The sequence below is a fragment of the Vipera ursinii genome (assembly GCF_947247035.1).
Source record: "Vipera ursinii genome assembly, chromosome: 3".
Lineage (NCBI taxonomy): Eukaryota > Metazoa > Chordata > Lepidosauria > Squamata > Viperidae > Vipera > Vipera ursinii.
This window is the reverse complement of record NC_139516.1, coordinates 164,242,177-164,265,930: the sequence shown is the minus strand read 5'-3', so window position 1 is coordinate 164,265,930 and position 23,754 is coordinate 164,242,177. Positions and strand designations below refer to the sequence as shown.

The following is a 23,754-nucleotide window of genomic DNA, read 5'->3' as shown; positions in this document are numbered from 1 at the left end:
GAGAGCCACATAATCATAGGAAAAGATATGTCTGCTTTAAAGAGTCACAGATAGGTTCTATGTTTGTCCTTCCAAAGCTGAAGCAGCTTTTTTGAAATCATTTGTAAAACACTGCATAGCTCTGTTGCCTATCAGTCTTTTTTCCCCAAACAGTCTTGCATTAGGTGTAGATCACATGCTTTAAAACAGTTTTGTAAAGAAAGGTATTCTCTATTTTAAAGAAAAAAAACAAGGGGGAAGTATGAAACACTTGAGATCAATGGTCATGAGTAGTATACAACATGTATTTCATTTACAGCATTTTAGAAACAAACAGCTAGTTGGAGATGTGCAAAATCTGAAAGCTCATCAAAGTCAGGAAATCAAATGATTTTCCCTTTTAAAATGCACACATTGTAATAAGAAATGACAATATAGTACAATGTTAAAAATTCTTACTAATTGATTGGATGAAAATATTCCTTTAATCCCAATTTTCAATCATCTTTTAAATTCATCTAAGCTTTCTTGTTATTGCCTTAAATATTACTACCTTGGAAGATAGATTTTACAGTCTTCTCCTGATCAAAAAAATTCTAAGTTGAGTTTGAGGAAATAGAGTGAGGCAGTTTGTGCAGCTGCTAGTCTTTTCATGGGATGACAGACATTTCATCCCCAGGACTCATTTGAACTTTTACTACAATACACCTATCGCCCCATCTTCTTCTGGTATGACAGATGAAAAGGATTATCTTGAAAGATCAAAATCATATGTTTCTCTGTTTCTAAAAAATAAAATAAAAAAAAATAGTCATATAAAGAAGGGATTCTGAGCCCAAACTCCATTCACTATCAATGTGGAGGACAACAGAATCCTAAAGGTATTATTACCCTGAAATACTGGATTTCCAAAATACCAAATAATGGAATATTGCTGTACACTAGATAACAGACTAGCTTTTAGGAACAAGGATGAATAAATCGGTGCATCTATCATACAGATCTCTCTGTGTGTACATGTGTGTGTGCGCGCATACATGTGTGTACATGAGACATAAAGGAAGAGAGGTGTTATTTGTGGGTGTATGGGATTCTTTACAAGAGGCGAAGTGGGCAGCATCAGTACATATGGCAAAGCACTAGGCTGAGATGGGCAAACCTTTAGAAAGCAAGGGATGTTAGCAAAACCCTCTTGGAGAATTGACAGTTACACCACAGAAGTGTTAATTCATTGGGAGAGAAGAGAGAGATAAAAGGTAGAGGAGAGAAATACAAATACATATTGGTATCTCTGAGCATGGACCTAGGGCAAATTATACAAGAGATATTTCTTGCCATTAACAGTCCTCCTGGTTGGATCCCTTCATAGCCTGGTCTGGGCTTCGGGGATGTAAATCTCAATGCTTTCGGCGCTTTCAGTGGCTGAGTTCTGACGAACCGATGCAGCTCGTTTGGCAGCCATCAGCCGTTTCCGGGCCTCCTGACGCTGTGAGCTCTCCAAAGAGCGTTCCCGAATGAGTGGCACCTGACCTTTCGATGGCTTCTTTGGCACTGGAGGAGGGGCCCTTCTCTCCTGATCAAAGCAGAAGGTTAATGACATTATACAGCTTCTCAGGGGAAAAATTTAAAGAAAGGACGGGTGGGGGAGACAAACAAACTAGGACAAGTCAGTGGTTAGAAGATACTTGTTTACCTAAAGTTAACTCACTTTCTCTTCACTGAACTGCCACTGAAAGACTTAAAAAAGAACATAATCTTAAGGCAAAAAAGGATGGCTTTAACAACAGCACTAGTTCTCCATAGATATGTGGTGTCTGAGGCTCAAAAGGATGAAGCTCCCACCATTAACTATTGTATGTAGCTCCTGCTGCACAATCTAAATTCCTCTTCTGGATATTCAGAATTAGAAAAGAGAGCACTTTTACTATTGCTAGTTAATACAATGTCATAATTCTATAATCTTAGAAAGTCAGATTGTAATTAAAATAATCTGCCATCTTATTATTAATAAAATTCTTGAACGTTCTTAATAAATTAACTCCGCATAATAGAATAGTATATGGAAAAATGAAAGACAAAGATAATGAGCACTGTCCCCTTTGTATACAATATACATACACAAGACTAAATGGGCTTACAACATTCAAGACTTATGGATCGATTTCACACAGTCATATGAACTAGCAGCCTGAGGTTAGTTACCATAGCAAAATTTAAAAACAAAATGAAAAAGAACGTGGTTGGCGGTGACTGGCCATGTAACATTGCATACTTTGGGTGCAAGTGCTTCTTAAAAATATAGTATTAGAGTCAACAATCTAGAAACTGAATTCATAAGTGGGTGGGGAAAATTTAAAGAAGGAATTCTGAGAATATACATTAGTAATTACTTTGGCATCCAAAGATATTGTAGCTAATAAAAAGGAAGACATCTGTATATATCCACATGATATATATCATATACATATCATATAGAAAGACAGAGAATTGGGAGGGGGAGAAATGTGGGTATGTTACTTCTAGAATTTATATCTAGGATCCAAATAGGGCTACACAGTAATCTGGATTTGAAGTGCAAAGGAACACAGGAGTCATACAGTCTGTATCTAGCCTTCTATAAATTAAACAGAAGCCCATCTTTCTGGGCTTGCATAGTGGCTATGGGAGCCCAGGAATGATGCATTTTCTTTAAGGAGTTGTCAACAGATGTTATATTAGTGCATGATGCACTCCAGTTCACCCTTTCCCCTTTAAATTTGGATCCACAGGTCTAATCCAAAATATCTCTCTCGTTTACATATCTATTTTTTCAAAAATTATATGGTATTCATCTTAATAATTTCCTAAATGGATTATTAATTGCATTATGCTCTGTAAGTGTAATCATAATTTATTATTATTTTCTCATTGTTGATCAAAACAGTTCCTCAATGGAAATGAATTTGTTTGAAACACTGCATTCGATCTGCATGCAAAGAATGAACTATGGCAGTTACCCAAGTTTAGGATGAAGGATAACAAGCACAAATATAAAAACAGATTCACAACTTTTTTCATATTTTGCTTAAATAGGGAAAACAAGCAATTTAATTTAAATATTAATGTAGCCACACTTGATAACCATGATCCACAAAATATATTTTTTCACTACAGGTTGATGATACATCCTGATTTTTAGGTCTGTTTAATTTACTCCTTTTGTTGAGTTTATCATTAAAGTATTGCTTTCTTATGCTAGCAAAAAAAAAACCTTTTAGCCTATTTAGGTATCATAACTTCTAATAAAAATAGGGTGCTTTAGAACAGAGGTCCCCAACCTTTTGAGCACCAGGGACCGGTTCCGTGGAGAGGTTTTCTGCGGACCAGAGGGGGGCGTGGTTTCATGTACTGCCTGCATTCTGCAGATGGGACTTTGCTTGTTTGCGTGGACCGGTTTTTGACATGCCGCAGCCTGGTGCCAGTCCACAGACCAGGGGTCGGGGACCCCTGCTTTAGAATCACCAAAAATTTTGTCTTAGAAATGTTATCTTGTGGAACTTCAAGAGTCATTTATTAGTATTTTGGTTTGGAACAAGCAAGAATGCAAATGCATGATTTTCTCAAAATGTTGTCTAAACCAAATGACTTCGTGCTTTTCCCTACTGAACATTTATAGGTGAACAATTCTTTTACTTGACTTAATCATGCAGTATTTATTTTGGTATGGGTCAATATTGAGAACTGGTTAAGGTTCCAGCATGCGGCTTAAAAAATTCAAGAATGGTTCAACAAGCCCATTCTTTTCCTTGGACTTTCTTCATATTCCCATAGCTAACAAAACAAAGATTCTGAGAATACTGACATTATGGAATGAAATCCCAATTTTTTAAAAAGTATCTCTTGAAAAAAATGAAATATCTACAGCACTTATTCCCATATTATTATCCTTTGCCTTAAAAATAATACATGAAATAATCATAGGCAGAATAAGCCGGAGTATAAACAACATTCCGAACAGCTTGAAATGTTCTAAACAAACAGGTGCAAAGGGGAACACTTTGTCCCTCTTTTTCAATTTTCTTTAATATGTGTGAAACTGAATTTGTGCTTTTCCTTGTAAAGGCACAGGCCTTAGAAATATTTGATTAGATCAGCAGTTACAACAACAGCAAATTTCTCTTTGCTATGGAAATTTAGTTTTTTTTACTAATTGAAATAAATTTCCCACTACTCCGCTAGATCTCCATCTTAAGTCCTCAACTTAAATTTTAAGGGTAGACATATTAATAAGGGCAACAGGGTAGGAATATATTAAAGTACTTCATTTAAATAGTACATTTTTACATTTCATAGTGGGAGAAAATATTTCAGAAGACTTTCATTTTTTTCCTCCTAATGTCCTTTCCTTTCCTTCCCTCCCTTCCCAATTTTGGGCCCTGAAAAAGAAAAATGTTTACATGCAACTTTTCATATTCTACCTATCAATTTGTGTATTTTTACTGATATTATTGATGGGATACATTTCAGCTTTAAAATGCTTACTGATCTCTAGGGAGACAATGACTACTTCTAATACTACTGCTGAAAACCATGTGTGAAAGCACACTAAAAATTACCTGACATCCAGGTAAGTCTAGGAAAGGAAATTGAGTCTTGATTAACCATCCTATTTAATGTTTTGAGTCTGTAAGACAATGGAGGATAGGGGCATGCTATGGTCCATGGGGTCGCGAAGAGTCAGACACGACTTAGCGACTGAACAACAACAAATTAGTGTTTTAGAGCTAGAGCTTACTGAATGAAATAAAAGAGGTGAAACCACCTATGAGGCCTCCCTCAAAATAAAGTAATGACACAAGAGATTTTCCAGGTAATATTTATGATGGCTTGATTGGCAGATACCCATACATTTATCCATGGGAATGGGGCTGCCAATAACACTATTTCCCTAGTTTACTTATACATTTCATAGTGCATTAGTAAACAAAACTCTTACACTAGGCAGCACTGTGTTCTCTCTATATTATTTATTTTAATTGTAAGAATCAATATATGAGGCAATTTTTTCTAACAGTTGATTATCTAATATGATTATACGTTAAGTATAATAAGACAAATGAGCACATTCCCATTTTTCACACGTACAAGTTTGCCTTAAAAATATGCCTGAACATATTACAGATAATATTCCAGGTGATTCTTAAAGTAAACATTTTCTTTTCTTTTACAATGGAATTAATCTGATATGAAATCCATTTCATGTTTTTAACATCAATGAAGTATGCAGAGGCCTATTTAATCTGTCCAGAATTTGTGCAGGGTGTTAAATGAAGCATACAAAATCGACAATGTTCTACCTTCTTGTCATGTAGGTCCAGCTGTTTCCAATTATTGGCCTTTAACTGATGAAGTTCATCAAATTTCATACTAATATTTTCTATGGACAACTGCAGCATATCCCAAAACCCTGCTAAATCTTGGGAGGCTGGTCTCGGGTGTGCATTGGGATTCTGTGTGAGAGAAAAGAATGGGGGAAAAACACGAAAAAAATCAAAGTCCTTGAAAAAGTCAGATGGAATTTTGCTTTTTATTTCTAATGATGTTGGCTACCTTACTACATTAGGTTCATCTGGAATAACAATACAAGTTGATTAAATTAACTAAGTCATGCACTCAGGTAACGGGGGAGTCTTACAAATGTCATAGTTTTATCCAGTGCTTTTTCTGTAAAAGTAAAAGGTGCCGGAACTCAGACATGTCATACAACCTGCCTTGCCTAACCTACAAAGTTCCATCCAAAAAAGGTGCCGGAACTCCGTTCTGAGCGTTCTATGAGAAAAAAAGCCCTGGTTTTATCACAACCAGTATGGATAGCATATGCTGTAAATTGGCTAAATGTTTGTGGGAAAGTTAGCTGAAACAATCTTACCTTGGAATGAATGTTTTGGCAGCAATATGCTGAGGTAATGACTATGGATATTTTCTTCTGGACATGTTTCTGTTATTGCATATACAAGTAGTCCTTCACTTATGAGCATTCAACAATGGCTTGAAGTTACGATGGCCTCCGAAAAAGTGACCCATCTTTGGAGTTACAACCATTGCATCACCCCTGCGATCATGTGATTGCAATTCAGGAGCCTGGTGACCAGCTTGCACTTATGATGGTTGCAGTATCTTGCAGTCATATGATCACAATTTGCAACTGTCACAGTGGCTACCAAAAAGCAAAGCCAAATGGGGAAGCCGAATTTGCTTAACAAGGCAGGATTCACTTGCTCTTGTGACGCGCTTAACAACCACAGTAAAAATGGTTATAAAATTGGGTGCAGTTACATGATGACTTGCTTAACAACCACATCACTGAACAACCACTTAACCACTGAAATTTCAGTCCCAATTGTGGTCATAAGTTGAGAACTACCCGTACCAGAAATAGAAGGCCAAAATATTCTGACACATTCCTGAGCTTTCAATAATTTCTCAAATCAACATTTTTTGTATAGTTCCAATACATCTGTGTCCTAGACAGTGTACGTTTGGTAAAATTTAATGTAAATTTCTGTTCTTTGTTATGATATAGGAGAATTGGAAATAAACACAGGCCTACGAATGTTATAAACTCACTTTTCTATTTTATTTTTAGTGGGTTTTTTTAAAAAACTTCCTGGGAGAGGCGGTTTTAAGATTTTCTTCTCAAGTATCAAAATATTTTGGCCAGCCTTAGATTCTTGCACGTGAGTTATGGGAAGAGCAACAGTGGCATTTTACACTATCCTGCTTCAGACACTAACATATTTTTTTTGGATGCAAGTAATAAAAAACCCAATATCATAATACATGTTACATACCAGATTTTCTTCACAGAGTTCTCTGAATTGGTAAAACTTCTGAGCCATGAGAAGCTGGGCACTACCAACTGCAGTTTGAATTTTACCTAAAACTTAAAAATAATCAGAGCATAAGATACCATTGTGATGTATTAGTGTAAGCAAATATTGGAAATCTCTCCACTGTTACAAAGTCAGCTTCAGATCTAATTCAGGAGTGAGCGAAGTGCAATCATATGCAGCCTGTAGCCTATGGACTAATTTCAAATGCTGTCTGCAAGCTATCCATATTAATATCTGTGGGAAGAATATTTTTTTCCTTTTGTATATGAGAATGAGTGAAAGACAGAAAAGAGATTGGAGTGTCAGAAAGAGGAAGAGAGGAAGAGAGGGGATTATAGAAAGTGAGTAAATGTGTATTGCTACCCACTCCTAGTAGTTCCATATCAAATGATTGCTTAAGCTCAGCTCACCATAGATGATTGGTGCTAACAGATTTCAATTAAGAAAATGCAGTCCTCTACAAGAAAAGATCTCCATTCCTTTCCAAATGCTACTACTAAAAACCCACAGTTCCTTTTAAAAGTGAACAGATATTCCCAGTCACTGGAACTCCCTCCAACAGATACACCAATTAGCAAAAGCAGGAATGCAAAAACAATGAAAACTCTCACATCCAAAAAATAACCAGCACTGTGTTTCAACTTGGCCTATATACTTTTCACATATGCAGATTTTTTTTCAGTTGTGTTGCTTGTTGAATGATGAGGGATGATAGAAACTCAGTTCAATAATATCCAGAGAGTCATGTGTAATCCTTCTGCTGTTTGTCATTGAAACAATACAGTAATAGTCCAAAGAATGCAAAATATTTAATCAAAACTGAATCTGTGCTGAGTTCCCCACAGGCAACATATGTTTGGTTTGGCCAAATATATGGACTTCTGTAAAGTAGCAAGTTGTACAGTGCCAAGTTAAACAGATCTCTAAGCCAATGAAAAGGCAAATCTATCTACCGGGTAGGAGACTATGAATTGTGAACATATAGGAGGCCCAGTGGCTTGGATCCTAAATTGCTTCATGCCACTTTATTCCTGGAAATGCTCCTCCATTTTGTAGCTGCTTGCATCTTATCTTAGATTTTCATGGTCATTCAAAATTGAAAATAATTATTCCTTGTTCCTAAAATATTCTCCAAATTTAAATAAGCTTTGAGAGAAACCTCAAAAGCATCTGTATTCAGTTCTGAGAATCTTGGGCGTTCAATAGGAGTTATGTCCTAGTTGCAAATGTTATGGCATAATTCTAAAATTGCACACTTGCATTGGTGGCAGTTGTGGTGTGGGTTCATAGATGAATGCTAGAATTCCTTGTGAAATCCTAGGCTTCCTCACTTTAGAGTATGTACTGAGATGTTTAAAGTGATAAAATATTGTGGGATGATTTTTATCACAGAGATGATCCACTCTCCAGCAGTTCTGATCTTTTTCTTTATGAGGGCCATTACAGCTATTGTTGATAAATTCTGAGGACTATCACATAAGGCAATTAGATGTGAGGCACCTGTGGTGCCATGACACATACTCTAAACAATCTCCCAAAATCATAAAATACTAAGGTAGCAGTCTTACATACTCTAACTGGGAAGTAAGTTTCACTGAAAATAATGGGCTTTATGTCTGAGCAGACTTACGTCCAGTATATACATACATTGTATTAGTAGTTAAATTATTATATCTTTTCCTCTGGAGGTCCTGGAAACAGAGTTTTCTCCTTAGTTTTAGACATCAACATAAAAAAGAAACAACTTTGAAGAGGGAAACATAAATTCACACTACACAGCACAGGGAATTCTACACATAACTGCCATTTTTCCATTATTGTTTGCAAGGGTTGCGTGTCTAATTCCCTAGGCACTGTGCTGAAAATGTACCCCTTGGTGTGTCTAGTCTTTTATTCGTACTAATGTGCAAACCACTCAAGTGAAAGAAGCCTTCAATAGGGGGGGAGGAGTTAATCGGAGAGCTTTCATGTGGTTCCTATTGTTGTGAGAACCCTTCCCACTGCATCAACTTCAGAACAGCTGCCTCAGCTGGAGCTGGGCCATCTAACATTTCACAAGGCATTTTAAGAATTGAAAGGAAGGATGAGAGAAATAGAATGGAGATGGTCTCCCAGCTGTGCATGAGAGGAGAATTTTGCACAAAGCCAAAAATTGCTCGGGTGATTATACTGATAAGAGAAGTTGCTTAAAAGTTGTTTCATGGTGCAGTATTGAACAATAGCTTGAATACTCCTTATTAAAATAGTACTCTATAATATTCCAATACTTTCTGGAGGAAAGAAGATTGAGGAAGATAGAACGTGTCCAAATATTTGGTGATCTAACACAAATTCTAAGATGACTATGACTATGAAATGAATGCTGAAGTTGTTTTGCATTGAGTTAAATGAACAGAACAATATTGAGCTTTTCCGGCTTGGTGTAGTTTTCAGTGCAGTAGTGTCTTCATGCTTTCAGACTTCAAATCTATCCAGTGATTCTAGACAGTGAACCTTGGATGTTTGGCACGCAAAGTACATGCAGTTACACCTCTTATACCTACTTCTTATAGCAATCTTTCCCCAGGTTCACTTTCCAGATGTGTCAGATTTAATTTCGTGAATACCCATTCCCAATGGCCAAAAATAAGTAACCAACTCCAAAAACAATGCTGATAATTTATAAATCCCCAAATGGATATTGACATGTATTCCTGTTGGACACTGATTTAACCGAAAGCCTATAATAGTTCTGCCTTATACCTATTTTATCTCTGATTTCTTTTACATCGGCTAAGTAAAGAATACACCTACAAAACAAAATTTTTATTATGTATAATGTTTAAGAATAAGCATTCTTAAACTCTTATCAATAATCAAAGCCCATTCTGGAGATACTTCTCTCATTCTGAGACTTTCACTGGTAACCTTTGCTTGTCTATAGTTGATTACTTCATATGATGCGTGTATAAGTAAAATTAGGCATATTTAATCCAGCTAAAATATCACCTTATTGGTTTATTGGGAAGAAAGAATGGTCAGAAAAATCTATTCCACTGAGCTGCACCTTCTTAGAAATAAGTGTCCATGTTCTAAAAAAACCTGAAAAAATAAATAGGTGCAATGGGCAGAAAACTAGTTGATGGTTAATGAATAGAAATACCAAACAAAAATCAAATCAAAACTAATCAGTGTATTGTCCAGTACACTAGTTTCACCTTCTTTGCTCTTGTGTATTCAATAATCTACTAATAACAGAGTTTTTTTAAAGGGACATATCTATTTAGCTATTGGCATCGTGTACAATCGCTTGGTTCAAAATGCTTTTTCTAAAACTTAATCAGACACAGTTCCCATGGTACATGTGTGTTCCTATGCAGATTTGGCAATTTTATGTTGATCATGAACACTGACCTAATCTCAGCAATTAGTACAGACAGGCGTGGCTTTAATAAGCTAGTTATTATCACTATTATGAATAAGCACTGTCAGAGGAAAGTAACAGAACTGTAATGTAATAAAACATGTGCATAATTAACTAAAGAACTATTTCCAGATGTTTTTTAACTCAGCGACTGACATTATAAACTGTTTTTATATGCAACAGCGGGATCAGCAGCAGCAGTAAGAACAAATTGCATTCATAACTGGAAACACTCTTTTCATTGTGACACTTTCTTTCTCTGAAAGATAATAACAAACATGTCCGTGGAGCACACAAGACCCTGTCAAGCAGCCCTAAGCCAGCTCCTCCAGACAGCTGTTGTACATAAGGAGGCATTGTCTGGAAAGGCTTGTATCAGATTACTCCTTGCTTCGGGGTGGGATGGGAGAACATTCCCTCTCTCAGCTGCCAAGATATTGAGAAAAATTCAGTCTTTGCAAGTTACAGTAAGGCTTAGTATGGTGTAGTGATTAAGACATAATGGATAAGCACATAGTCAGATAATAGAGAAAGGGAAAGGAAGAGGAAGTTGTTTGAAGCCATTCTTAGCCCTGGAAACTCCCTGTTGCTGTTGTGGGAAATATTTGAAAGAAAGAAGGTTCTGTATTAGGGCTTTGCATTCAAAATAGGGCATTTTATTCAGAGTGTGCATGGACCAAAAACTTTGTAAAATCTGTTGGAATAGCAATGCATCTTTCTTGGTGTAAATTACAAACTGCAGAGAGCTGCTATATCAGCCCCCAAAAGGGAACAGTTGCTTTATGGTTTTCCTAACATGGTGTTACATTTTCCCCAATAATGCCATATTGGGAATATTAATGAAGTAAAATGAAGTGAAAGCAAAAAACATGCAGGAAAGGGGAGGAATGACAAAATGTGTACAGGTAGTCCTCAACTTACAGCAGATGATTTGGTGACCATTCAAAGTTACAATGTCATTGAAAAAAGTGACTTATGACCATTTTTCAAACTTACGACCATTGCAGCATTCCCATGGTCACATGATCAAAATTTAGACAGTTGGAGACTGACTCATATTTATGATGGTTCCAATGTCCCAGGATCATGTGACCACCTTTTGTGACCTTTGACAAGGAAAATCAATGGGGAAACCAGATTCACTTAACAACTGTGTTATTAATTTAGCAACTGCAGTGATTCACTTAACAACTGTGGCAAGGAAAGTCGTAAAATGGGGCAAAAGCTCACTTAATAAATGTCTTGCTTAGCAACATAAATTTTGGGCTAAATTGTGGTCGTAAGTTGATGACTACTTGTACAATGTCAAGAAAATACTGTGCCAGGTTTGTGTCAATGTCAGAATGCAAGAATGTAAGGATGTCATTGTAATGAGGTCAGCACACACTGATTGTCATTTCAGTATCACTTCAATTTGCTATGGATGTTAGCAAAATGCACAGTGCTTTTTGTGGTACTATTAGCAGTAGAGATATATCTTGAGAAATTACAAGTGGAATTGGTTTTCCAATCTTTAGATTTTGATTTAAAAGATAACAGAATAAAGGCAACTTCTCTTGTTAGCATTGGAATTACTTACTTTCTTCTGGAAGATGATTTTCTTGTTCTTCTCTCTCCATTTGTTGGCACCAACCCTCCATGCGTTCTCTTTCTGCTTGAAGAAGCTTCAGAAACCAATGTCCATCTCTGTGGCACACAGACCTTTGAACAGCTTCAATTGGATCTTCAATTATAGAATCAATCCAAGGATCCGGTGGAGGTAAAATGGAAGGATCAAAATCAGTGTCAAAGTCATCATCTACTGCACATGCATGATAATGGTTTCCTGAGCCTTGTATGCTAACAGTGGAAGTGCTAATATCTCGGGAATATTGTCTTGACATTGGCCCAGAATATGATTGATCATCTTGAGGGTCCATGGACATTTCAAAGTTCTCATGGAAATCCATGTCTGCTTGAACAGCTGTTGTAACACTATTTGATCGGGTAAATCTGCGGAAACTGAACAACACAAAACAGAAAGTTTAACAATGCAGACATTCATAGGCAGGTATACTTTACAGACATACAGATGCAACTGTACAATAGGTAAAGGTAAAGGTTCCCCCGCACATGCGTGCTAGTCGTTTCCGACTCTAGGGGCTGGTGCTCATCTCTGTTTCAAAGCTGAAGAGCCAGCGCTTGTCCGAGGACGTCTCCGTGGTCATGTGGCCAGCATGACTAGACACCAAAGGCACATGGAACACTGTTACCTTCCCACCTTAGTGGTCCCTATTTTTCTACTTGCATTTTTACGTACTTTCGAACTGCTAGATGGGCAGAAGCTGGGACAAGTAACAGGCGCTCAATCTGCTATGCGGCACTCGGGATTCGACCTGCCAAACTGCCGACCTTCTGATCGACAAGCTCAGCGTCCTAACCCACTGAGCCACCGTGTCCCATAATTGTACAATAGGACAGCTTTAAATTCAACCCGATATTTTATAACATCAGCAATTGAAATAAAAACACATTTGCTTTTTATAGACATAATAATGGCTTACGTTTTGCATGGTTTTGAATGCAAATATTATCACATTCACATTAGTCCTTGATGTAATAAGATTTTACACATAAGGTTAGAGTCATAGTGATATTTCTTTAGCATGTTCTTGAAAATTTGATTTTTGTTTAGTATCTAATGATATTCATTTGTGTCTGTGTGTTTGTGTGTGTGTGTGTGTGTGTGTGTGTGTGTGTGTGTGTGTGTGTGTGTGGTAGTGGTAGAAAGCCAAAACTGAGAAAGGACAGAAGTTAACATTTTCTCAGAATACTCCCACCTTACTTCTACCTCGTAGACCAAAATCACAGCTATCTTTCCTACTATACCAAACACAATTATTAGATTTCTATGCATGACAATGTTTAGAATAGTGTTTCTCTTTCATCATTCAAAGCACAGAAATTGCATAAGACTGCCAGTTCTACCTCTTCTCATTTTCCCTTACATCTGATTTCTATATTTTTGTATCATTGTACGGCAGTACCTGCTGCTACTGATTTCATTTGAATTTCTATAAAATAGCTGGAAGTTTCCATACAGTACAATTGAACTGAATCAGTAATACTCAGACACAAACAGCATGGTTTCCCCCAAATAAGTACCTGTGACTTTATGAGCATGTGTGTGGATGAGAGAAACTTTTTTTGTTTGTAAAATAATAATAGTAATAAAGGAATAAACTACTGTGGCAGAAAGGAAGGCAGCCCACTTCTCAAAGAGGACAAGAGACTCCTATTAGCCTAGCTTTTTGTTGTCCATGTCTAGAGGGTAACTGCAATGAACAGCAAATGAGAACTCTATAAATGTCATGATCTCAATAGATGGAAAGTCTCAAAAGATTAATAGGCTCTTCATTGCAGACATTAATTCTTCACAAGCAGAAGGGAAGAGAGTGGAGTAGGTTTAATAGCACTATCAGTCCTAAGTATGTGTATCTGAAAGTAGTGGCCAATGAACTTAATGGGACTTCTTACAAAGTAAGCACATGTAGTTTTCCTTCTTTAGTTGCAGTCCTACACAAAGTATTTATCATTTTCTGCAAATGGGGGAAAACGTAGCAGTCCAATACCAAAATAAGCTCTTCTGCAGCTTCCTTCCCAATTTTCATAGAAGCAGCCCAGAAATGTTCACCTAAGACTAAGAGATTAAGCATTCTTAAACTCATTGGGATTTCTAGCAGAGTATGCTTATATGGGTTTATACTTTTTCAGGACAGTTTTTAAATTCATCTTTATGTGTGTAGATTTGTGGAAGGTAGATTTGTGGGGGAGAGAATGGTTTGGATAAATGTGTATGGGGGAATATTAAAAGTGGGGTAAAATTAATTTCAATCAAAGGTCAATAATTAATATTGGTTTGACATGTCCATGTCTTTTTTTAGAATGCAAAATATAAATATAGATACACAACTGACATATACACACAAAATCTTAAGAATGGTTTTATTGTGAAATGGATAATAGATGCAGGCAGCTGGATAGTAAACAAAATTTGAGTATATATGTTTATAAGCATTATTTTTTTGATAGTGGTTCACCTTAAATTCAATTTAAAAAGAATAGTGTAATAAAAGATACTGTTTCTGTTGGGAATGGCTGGTGCACAACTTTCATATGGGACAGTGAGAAATAAATGCTGCATGAAAATATATTAATAATTTCCATCAAAAACAAAATGCAAATTTTATGAACTTCTCTGCGAAAATATAGTGCTGGATACAGTCATTGCATTTTAAAACAAGGAATGTATCACTCAGTTCTGAGGTTAAACTTGTATAACAAAAGACAGGCTGTGTTGAACATGTACTAAGGAGTGACCCAATTTTGTATGCCTTTGTATTTATTTATACAACACTGTGGCTAAGCCTTGCTGAGTGGACTGTTCTTGGCACTGGAGCATGGAGCTACAATGGAGATTCATGTAACACAATCTGCTAAAAGAACAAAAAAATTCTTTCACTAATATTAACAAAATGTGAATCCTCAAACATATCTATAATGACCTAGATTATTGTTGCTATTTTCATGAACAAAAAAGAAACAATATGATGACATATACAAATCTTCATACAACAAAACTTCATTACTGACTTAGATGCCTCAGTGTTGTTGATAAACCAATATAACTTTATTAGATATGGCTATATATAGCTCCAAACATACCAATGATTAGAAGTGAATATGCATGCACAAACACAAGCAGGAATAACTTTCCAAGCCACTGACAAACTTGGAAAAACCACAGCTGCTTTAATGATTAAAAGAGAAATGCTTTGTTCATTTTTCTGTGCATTGTGAAGCATCCCATTCAATGTTTTAAACAATGCTACAGATCAGACAGTGATCATTTTATGTAATTCTGTACTACAGATCTCCATTCTAAATGCAGGTAAATAACTCGCAAAAACTAAGATGGAATTATGGGTCTATTGCTTGGTCAATGAGGCCTGCACTCATTCATGTATTGTCACCTGTAATCCTTCTAGTTTAAATTAAATTTTACAGCCTCTGAATACTTTGACAGTTACCTGGCCTAAAGTGCAGAAAATCATGAAACCACGGACTGACTAAATAAGCATAAAACACAAAACAGTCTATTCCAAATAATTCAGGCTCTTTTTTTATATCCCCTCCAGAGTTCTGTTTACATTTATTAGTCAAAGAAGATTCTTCTTTTGCACAACAGTGCCAAACGATTTACAGGTGTTTTTGACTATTTCTATTATGTACTTGTTTATCATGTCTTGAAATTTTAATCACAAAAATTCATATCACTTGGCTCTGACTCATAGCTGAGCTGAAGTTACAGATGGTAAATAGCAACAGTGCTGATGACGATTTCAGCCTGCTTCATTATTATCATTTAGGATAGATGGCGGTTACTTACCTTGGGAGGAGGCAAAGAGAAGCCACGCCCTGAGACTGTTGTTTAAAAGGGGAATGTGTGGAGGTGCTGGTTGCTGAAGGCAACCGTTTGAAGAGCTTCTGATATAGTCTGTCTGTATTTGTTTTACTCTGTTTTGAACTGTTTCGTTTAGTTTTTGCAAATAAATTTGGTTGGCTTAATTCCAGCCTATTGAATATAACAAAGGGGTTGTCCCTGACATTTCTGCAGGGCCGGTTGTAAGCTGGAACAGAACACACGCCTACTGCTTCAGTGACTCCATCCAGCCATCTCATTCTCTGACGTCCCATTCTTCTATTGCCCTCAACCTTTCCCAGCATTAGGCTCTTCTCCAGTGAGTCCTTCCTTCTCATTAGGTGGTCAAAGTATTTGAGTTTCAACTTCAGGATCTGGCCTTCTAAGGAGCAGTCAGGGTTGATCTCCTCTAGGACTGACCGATTTGAATGCTTTGTAGTCCAAGGGTCTCGCAGCAGTCTTCTCCAGCACCATAGTTCAAAGGCCTCAATTCTTTGGCGCTCAGCCTTTTTTATGGTCCAACTTTCACAGCCATACTTTGCAACTGGGAAAACCATGTCCTTGACTATACACACTTTTGTTGGCAGGGTGATGTCTCTGCTTTTTAATATGCTGTCTAGATTTGCCATAGTTTTCCTCCCCATGAGCATACATTATGTTAAAGTTTATCTAAAAGGAAGCCCACTCTCAGCTGCTATTCATGCATTATATCAATCAACAACCAGGGTAATTACTCATAGGAAATATCTTTCCTACACCAGGTAAACTGTGATATTATTCTAAATTATTCAATGCTCTCGTTTTATGGCATGACTGGTAGCTGTCAATGACTAATTGGTTGATTTTTCAAGATACGACTGGACCAGATAGTATTTAGATGAAAGACCACTGGAAATCCAAGGGTAGAGTTGTACTGAAAACTTCAAAACACATCCCAGCAGGTGAAGGGCATCATCCTATAATTGCAGTTTCATATGTCAATCAGAAACTGAGACTTAAGTCTGACTTGAATTGTGAGCAATATGTATTCACCAATAAATCCTAGACGTCTGGGACTTCCTTCCATGTAAATAATGCAAAAAGCATATTTTGTCAGTAAAAGAAGGAAAACAATCTTGGCATTTCCCTTCTCTTGAAGAATCCATGCCATCTCCCATAGTGGCCTAATGGGCCCCTTTATCCCACAAACTAGCACAATTTAGATATCATCAGGGAGCCAAAAGGTCTTAATTAAATCACAAAACAGTGAAATAACACTAGCAAAATACAAACGTTGTTGAATTGGAGTGCCATATTATGACTTAGAAACTGGATGTCATTCTGCAATTCTAAATGCCAATAGTTGGGAGATGTTATACAGAAGTTAAAGCACTGATGGACAATAGAGCTCAAGCCATAAAATGAATTTATAACTAAAATTGGTATTGGCACAGAAATATACAGGGAAACATAAGGCAAAGCCCCCATCCATGTATTACATAGCAATAATTTGGCAGGAATTTTCTACAATTTTTTTCTGTGTTTTTTCTTTAATTTTACAGTCAACCATCCTGGATTGCTAAGTAGTCTCTCATTTAAATACCAAACTCGTCCACTCTTGATAGTATTTTCTCATCACTCAAGACTAGAACATAGCTTGAAATAACAATATTAAATTGTTTGGCATTATATTATTTTCTATCTGCAGCAGCAAAGATATTTACTATGGTGGGAAAGAGGAGGGAACGTTAAGCAATTTCCACCAAGAAAACAGGTGCAGAAGGAAACTCTTTGCACACTGGTATCTTATTTATTTATTCCTCAAATGTATTCTTCGCTTGTCAGAAGGTTGCAAAAGTTGATCGCATGACACAGGACACTGAACTGTCAGAGATACATGCTAGTTACCGAGCATCCAAAATCTGATCACGTGACCACGGGAATGCTGCAACATTTGTAAGTGTGGAAGTAGTCATAGTCATTTTTTTCAGTGCCACTGTAACTTAAAATGGTCGCTAAACAAACTGTCGTAAGTCGAGGACTGTCTCTTGTGATTACAGTGTTAGACTATGCCAGCAGACCTAGCTAACAAAGTGCTGCAAGGGTAAAATGAACTTGTTAAGTAATCAGTGAGTGGTAAATAAATCTTTATTTTTATCACAGGAATAATTAACCACATGCTCAAGTATCACTGCAGGAAATTCTGCCATCTCCAAAGTAAGGGCTAGGTTTATACTATGTGGATGTCTACTGTGTGCTAAAGGTTTATTTTGCTATTGCATGTTATCCTTTAATATACTTTACTTATCTGAAAAAAGGCTCAAATTTAGGACGATGTCTCCTCACAAAGGGAAGATTACAAAGAAAACATTTTACTGGTCTGTGTTGCTAAATTTTCAGATATTTTAAGATTATAATTTAATTTAATTTAATTAATTCATAGATTTGTTAGGTAAATCAATTAAAAACCACATACTCGAGTTTATTACAGTAATGTTACAAGGAATAGCTAAATCAGGCAATCAGACAGAGAGTTAACATTTGGACATATGCCTTGATAATCACCACTGCATAGACATTTGTATTCTCTAACATTGGCCTTAAATTAAAATAAGGAAGAGACCTGAAGAGAATTTCAGTTTATCCACATGGAATACAGAAATAGAAACTTGACTTCTTGGTATTTCATGAAGGTTTTTTAACCATCAACAATATAGCTGCAAACTATTGATAACGCACTTAGAATATAAAATTAATATTTGCTTACCACTTTTCCTCCTCCACTTGAACTCCTATGGATTGGAACTTACTGCACACTCTGGTTTCACCAGAACTAGAGGATTCATCTCCACCATCAACCTGCAGAACAACCAAATTAAAATAGAATTAAAGGCAATGTGTGAACTTTATTGAGGATGTGTTTTTTAAAAACCGTATCTTGCCACCTCAGCTCTGTTGTTCTATGTAAAGCTCTGACTTAAGACAGCATGAACTCATTTCAAATTTTCAGCAAGATTTCAATATGTCATTTTGAAAATGAATCAATTTGATTCCTGCACTGAATTTATCTTGTCTAAATTTTGTCAAAGAGCGTGTAACTTATGGCACTCAACTTGAACCAGCAGCTTAAAAGTAAAGACTCTATTATCATTAGAGTATATATAGGGCTCAGTGTAACTGAGTGTACATTCAGTGCATTTGTTTAACTAATCCATAAATGTATTTAAAATAAGAACTGTGGACAATGAAGCATTTTTCTTTAAAAATGATAAATAGTATAGTATTAGTTACTGTACCTTTCTGAAAGGGATTTATCAGTGATTTAGATCCTAAAAATAACAAAAAATGACATAGGGGTAAAACATTTTTTTAGCTATTCTTCTCAAGATGCAGCTCTGTAGCTCTCTCTCTGTGCTTTACATAGTCACACCTGAAGATCAGAAAGTGTTCTGGAATGGCAGTCATATAGTAGATGAGTTTGATTGTAGTATATTATTGATAGAAAATGGAAAGTGCTCCATTGTATATAAGCCACTATATCCAGGATGAAAAGAATGAGAATCAATGTCATATAACAGCGGAGTGTTGGAGACCAAGTCAGGATCCTATTTGTCCACAAAACTTACTACTACCTCTCAGCTTAACTTGCTTGTAGATTTGTTGTAGGAAATTACTACTTATGCCTCTTTAAACTTTTTGGAGGAAAGGCAGCATATACATTCAAAAATAATTTATTCTGGGTTGTTTATTAGTCTGCTTATCCTTTTTTATGGGTAAATGTGTAACTAGCTTCACAGTAAGATCAATTTTTCAAATGCCATCTATGTTGATTATCTATTGAATATTACATTTCTTAGAATTACTTTCCTTAGACAAACCTCTAGTTGAGGAGAAACACTGCTAGTATAACACTATCTTCTCTGGAAAACTTCATTGTAATATGAAATCCAAATTCCAAATAAGAAACAGGAGCAAATGTATATGTTAACAACGCAAAGTATCAAAGAGTTACAATGTGTTTTTCTACTGTACTTTCTAAGAACTTGCTGCCTTTAGTGTAATCTCCCTTCTTACTTTTGTGTACATTTTGAGCATTTTGAGATTGTAAATATAATATATCTGCTTGTTCCTCTCTTTTCTTTCCACACAAATAAACTATAACCTTAAGTGGCTTGATTGTTGTTTGAACAACATTCATAATTCTAAATTTCTGTACATCCCAGCTTAACAGCATATTTATCACGATGAAAAGAAAATAGGTTACTTGAATTGTTAACAGCCTGCCCAGCTATGATTAGTAATTTATTTAAAAAGCAAGGTTCTGAAGATAAATGATAAGATAACAAAGAGTAGTCTGCCTTAATTCTAAGTAGGGCAAATAATACTAACTGTAGTAAAGGAACTATATCTCATTTATATTCTTTCTTGGCCTGGACTTAGTTAAGTTTTATTTGTTGAATTTCTTGCTCTGCCAGTGTAATAAAAATCTAATCTATTTGTATAGGGAGTGACAACTGAGATAATTTGACAGGTGTTTTAGAGAACCAGATTAGAATCCAGAGAGCTGGATGAAAACTCTATTCAGCCACTAAACTCACTTGGGCATAATCAGAAAGCTGTGTCAAGAATCAAATTGGAGGGAAAAAACCTCGTATGTGCCATCCTTGGCTGCTTAGACAAAGAGTGGATAAAATTCAACAATAAAAAACAACAAGATGAACTGCTACTGCTTGCTAGGCTGCCTGTTTCACCATATTCACAAACTTTCCAAAAGCCCCTGCAACAGTTCTGCCTGCTCTGTAGATTCTTGAACCGTTTGCAACAGCAATTAAAAAAAAAGTTTAATGCTGAGGATTGTCCCATTTGATCTTGTGCATTGCTCTGAATCTGTATTTCAACTGGAAAGGGCACTTCGCTTCAAAATGCAGAGACAGAGGATTGCTCAACTAAATACTTCATTCCATGGTGAAGCTGGACATCTTAGGGAGAAAGTTAGTTTCTCATCTGTTTGAATAAATTCAAAGTATAATTTATTTAAACAGGGTGAATCAGACGGATCATCCTTTGGCCCTCCCTGCTGATTTAACAGCTAAATAGAACAAAGCTGCTGCACTGAAGTGAGTAACATGTGATGCATGAATAAGCAGTGACAATTCAGCTAAACTGACAGAAAACATGTCTCTGGTGATGGTGCAGTGTAAATCACTGCTTTACACATTCCCTTTCAATGATTTCATTCATGATTTCCTCACTCCTGCAGGGTTATGAATCACAGGTTTAGGTTTCTGTGCGGTCATTCAAATAAGAATATATTAAACATCCAGAAGCTTCAATAAATCCTTACATATAATGAAAAAAAAAACTTGAAGAGCTTAAAGTGATTCTAATTGCCATATGAGTTACCTAAACCAAAGTAAAACAGGGGACCAACCAAAACCAAGAGTTTAATGATTGGACTGTCCGAGTGGCTGAAAAATGACTCCCAATAGCAGTTAAGACACTAAACTGTAATATAGTCCCTCATTTTGTTTGTACCTGTATTCCAATGGACAGACATCTGTTTTTCTTGAAATGATCTCTTTTTCTGTCATCTGCAGTTACTGCTGCAATGGTAGCAGTGGTGGTGACAATAGCTGTGTTGTTGCCCATATGCTGACTGGCAGGACCATGGATCTGTGCATTAGCTGCTTCAATAGCAGCAGTGAGTGCTTTCATACTGTCCAAGCTTTCAGTAGAATTGCTAAGTCCTGACTGATTGATATCTCCCCTTGGTCCATGTCCATCCATGTAGGCATCCTGGGCAGATTCTGTGCTGCTCTGGGCTGTAATGGAGATAAAAGGTTTGGTGGTGGTTCTTGGTGGGACAGGAGGTGGTGTCTTCTTATAGGTGGTAATGCAAGAGGAAACTAAAATGCAAACACATATGAACGTATGTGATTAGTATTCTTTTTTTTCAAAACCACATGATAACAATCTGTTTGTATTGAAATGGAAAACTTTCTACCATAAAGTCAATAAAACTTTCTGACCAAGCTCATAAACACGGAAAGATGTCTCCTAATTTTTTTAATTGCAATGTTTAGCTATGTTTAATATACAGAGAATTAGACTTTGTTGGTTTAGTATATATTTGTATATAAAATGTTACTAGTAATCTAAGAAAAAAGATACAAACTTTAAACATCTTTTGAATGTGTATCATTTAACATTACTAAATAGTTGGATAACTCTTTCCACAGAAATCTGCTCTGAAAGTTTCAGGTGCGTTTCTAACACCAATGTACTTTCTACCAACTTATCAACTATTTTTGAATGAATCACAAAAGATATTTATTTGAATGTAATTACACAGAAGCTATTTCATATTAGAAAATATTGATAACATTAAAACATTTTCAGACAGAAGGTGAACAGTTATGAAAGACAAAAATTACCATTACACAATTATATCATATTGATAAACTATAAGCCATACAACAGTGCTGAATGAATGGTACTTATCCTTGTTCTTGGAGTTTCAGCCATCAGAGCATCCCTGCAGTCACATGATCATGATCTGGGCACTCAGTGCTTGACTTGTAATTAGGATGCCACAGAAAATCAAGGTTATGATTTCCAATGTTCCCCGCTGGCTTCCCACAAGTCACTGGGGAAATCAGCTGGAAGTTGGAAGTTGCAATCATGTGAGGTGCTTGCTTAATGACCCACATGATCCTTGCTTAATAGCGGTGATTGGGAGTGCCAGAATTACCACTGCTGAGTGGCACACTCATGTAACATTGTGCTTTGTGTTTTATGATTGTTGTTCCGTGATGGCAATTGCAATTCTAATTGCCATTGTAAAGTGAAGATTACAGTATATCTAATATATTATATGTTAGTATAACAAATTATAACATAGTACATAATTTCATGTTATGGATGAAATAAGTTATATATCAAAAATGAGAATGCAAATTGAAATAAATCAAGCAGGTATTACAAATATGAATTTGTTTTAATTTTCAGACATGTATTTATTTATTTGTGAGTGAAAGTATAAGCTCACAAGTTGATAAGAACTTATTTTTGTTTTCCACTGAAAACAAAATATTCTTCTTTAGAATATTGATCCTTTCATTTCCAGTTTCATGTTTGCCCAAATTCAAATGCTAAAAGAATATATTGAACTTTTTATAATTAGTATATGATCTCCTATCAGTCTTCCCATTATCTTTTTTGCAGAACAAAGCAATAATTCACTTTCTCATATGAAATATTCTATGCACACATCCACCCACAAATATTAAAAAGTGATTATTGTAAATACTTCTGAGTTTGTCAGAACTGCTTCTATTAAAACAACATTCAATTATGTTATGAATTAAAACAAGAGGAGCAGAAAGAGAAAGTACAAAAACAAGGCTTCTTAAACAAGATAATGCAATCTTTTAGTTTCTGAAGTTACATATAAAGTTCAGAAGCAGACAGAAAGCAAATCATAATGTGGGTGGAGTGTGGGGGCAGAAAGGTAGGTGGAAAACTTTTGTACTGGAAATGATGCAAGTTATTTGTCATTCCTGTGCTGGAATTACAAAATAAGCCACAAGTTTCAATGGAAGCTTCTAAAGGTCAGCAATGACCAGAGAACTTCAGGTGCATAAACCAGAAGAAGTAAATGGACTACATGCCTTGGATTTATTTCTAAACACTCCAACATCCTAGCAACTTTGAATCATGGCAACAACGGCAAAAATATTTTAAAAAAGAGGTTTTTTTTAAAAAAGAGATGCAATAACTTTTTGTTGTTGTTGTTCTGGAGCCAAGTAAAAGCAACTGCAAGGCAATGTGTGAAATCTTCACAGAAAAGGATCCACTCCCTTTTTGGCTAGGGTGAATGATGGTCAAAACCAGGGCTTTTTTTCTCATAGAACGCTCAGAACAGAGTTCCGGCACCTTTTTTGGATGGAACCTTGTAGGGTAGGCAAGGCGGGTTGTATGACATTTGTGAGTTCCGGCACCTTTTTCTTTTACAAAAAAAGCACTGGTCAAAACAAATGTCAGCCAGATCAACTAAACTG

General features: G+C 36.1%; 1 protein-coding gene across 2 annotated transcripts in view; it reads right to left on the bottom strand.

Annotated features, from left to right (window-relative positions):
- Positions 1 to 1,342: 1,342 nt before the first annotated feature.
- DLGAP1 (DLG associated protein 1) overlaps positions 1,343 to 23,754 on the bottom strand; it is a gene marked incomplete at both ends in the record, with an annotated part of 87,925 nt that continues 65,513 nt past the window's right edge. For both annotated transcript variants that reach the window (XM_083359513.1, XM_083359514.1), the window contains 6 exons: positions 1,343 to 1,552; positions 5,316 to 5,468; positions 6,810 to 6,901; positions 11,834 to 12,255; positions 18,462 to 18,553; positions 21,230 to 21,600. In XM_083359513.1, coding sequence (XP_083215639.1) covers positions 1,343 to 1,552; positions 5,316 to 5,468; positions 6,810 to 6,901; positions 11,834 to 12,255; positions 18,462 to 18,553; positions 21,230 to 21,600 — 1,340 coding nt within the window. The remainder of the gene's footprint in view (positions 1,553 to 5,315; positions 5,469 to 6,809; positions 6,902 to 11,833; positions 12,256 to 18,461; positions 18,554 to 21,229; positions 21,601 to 23,754) is intronic.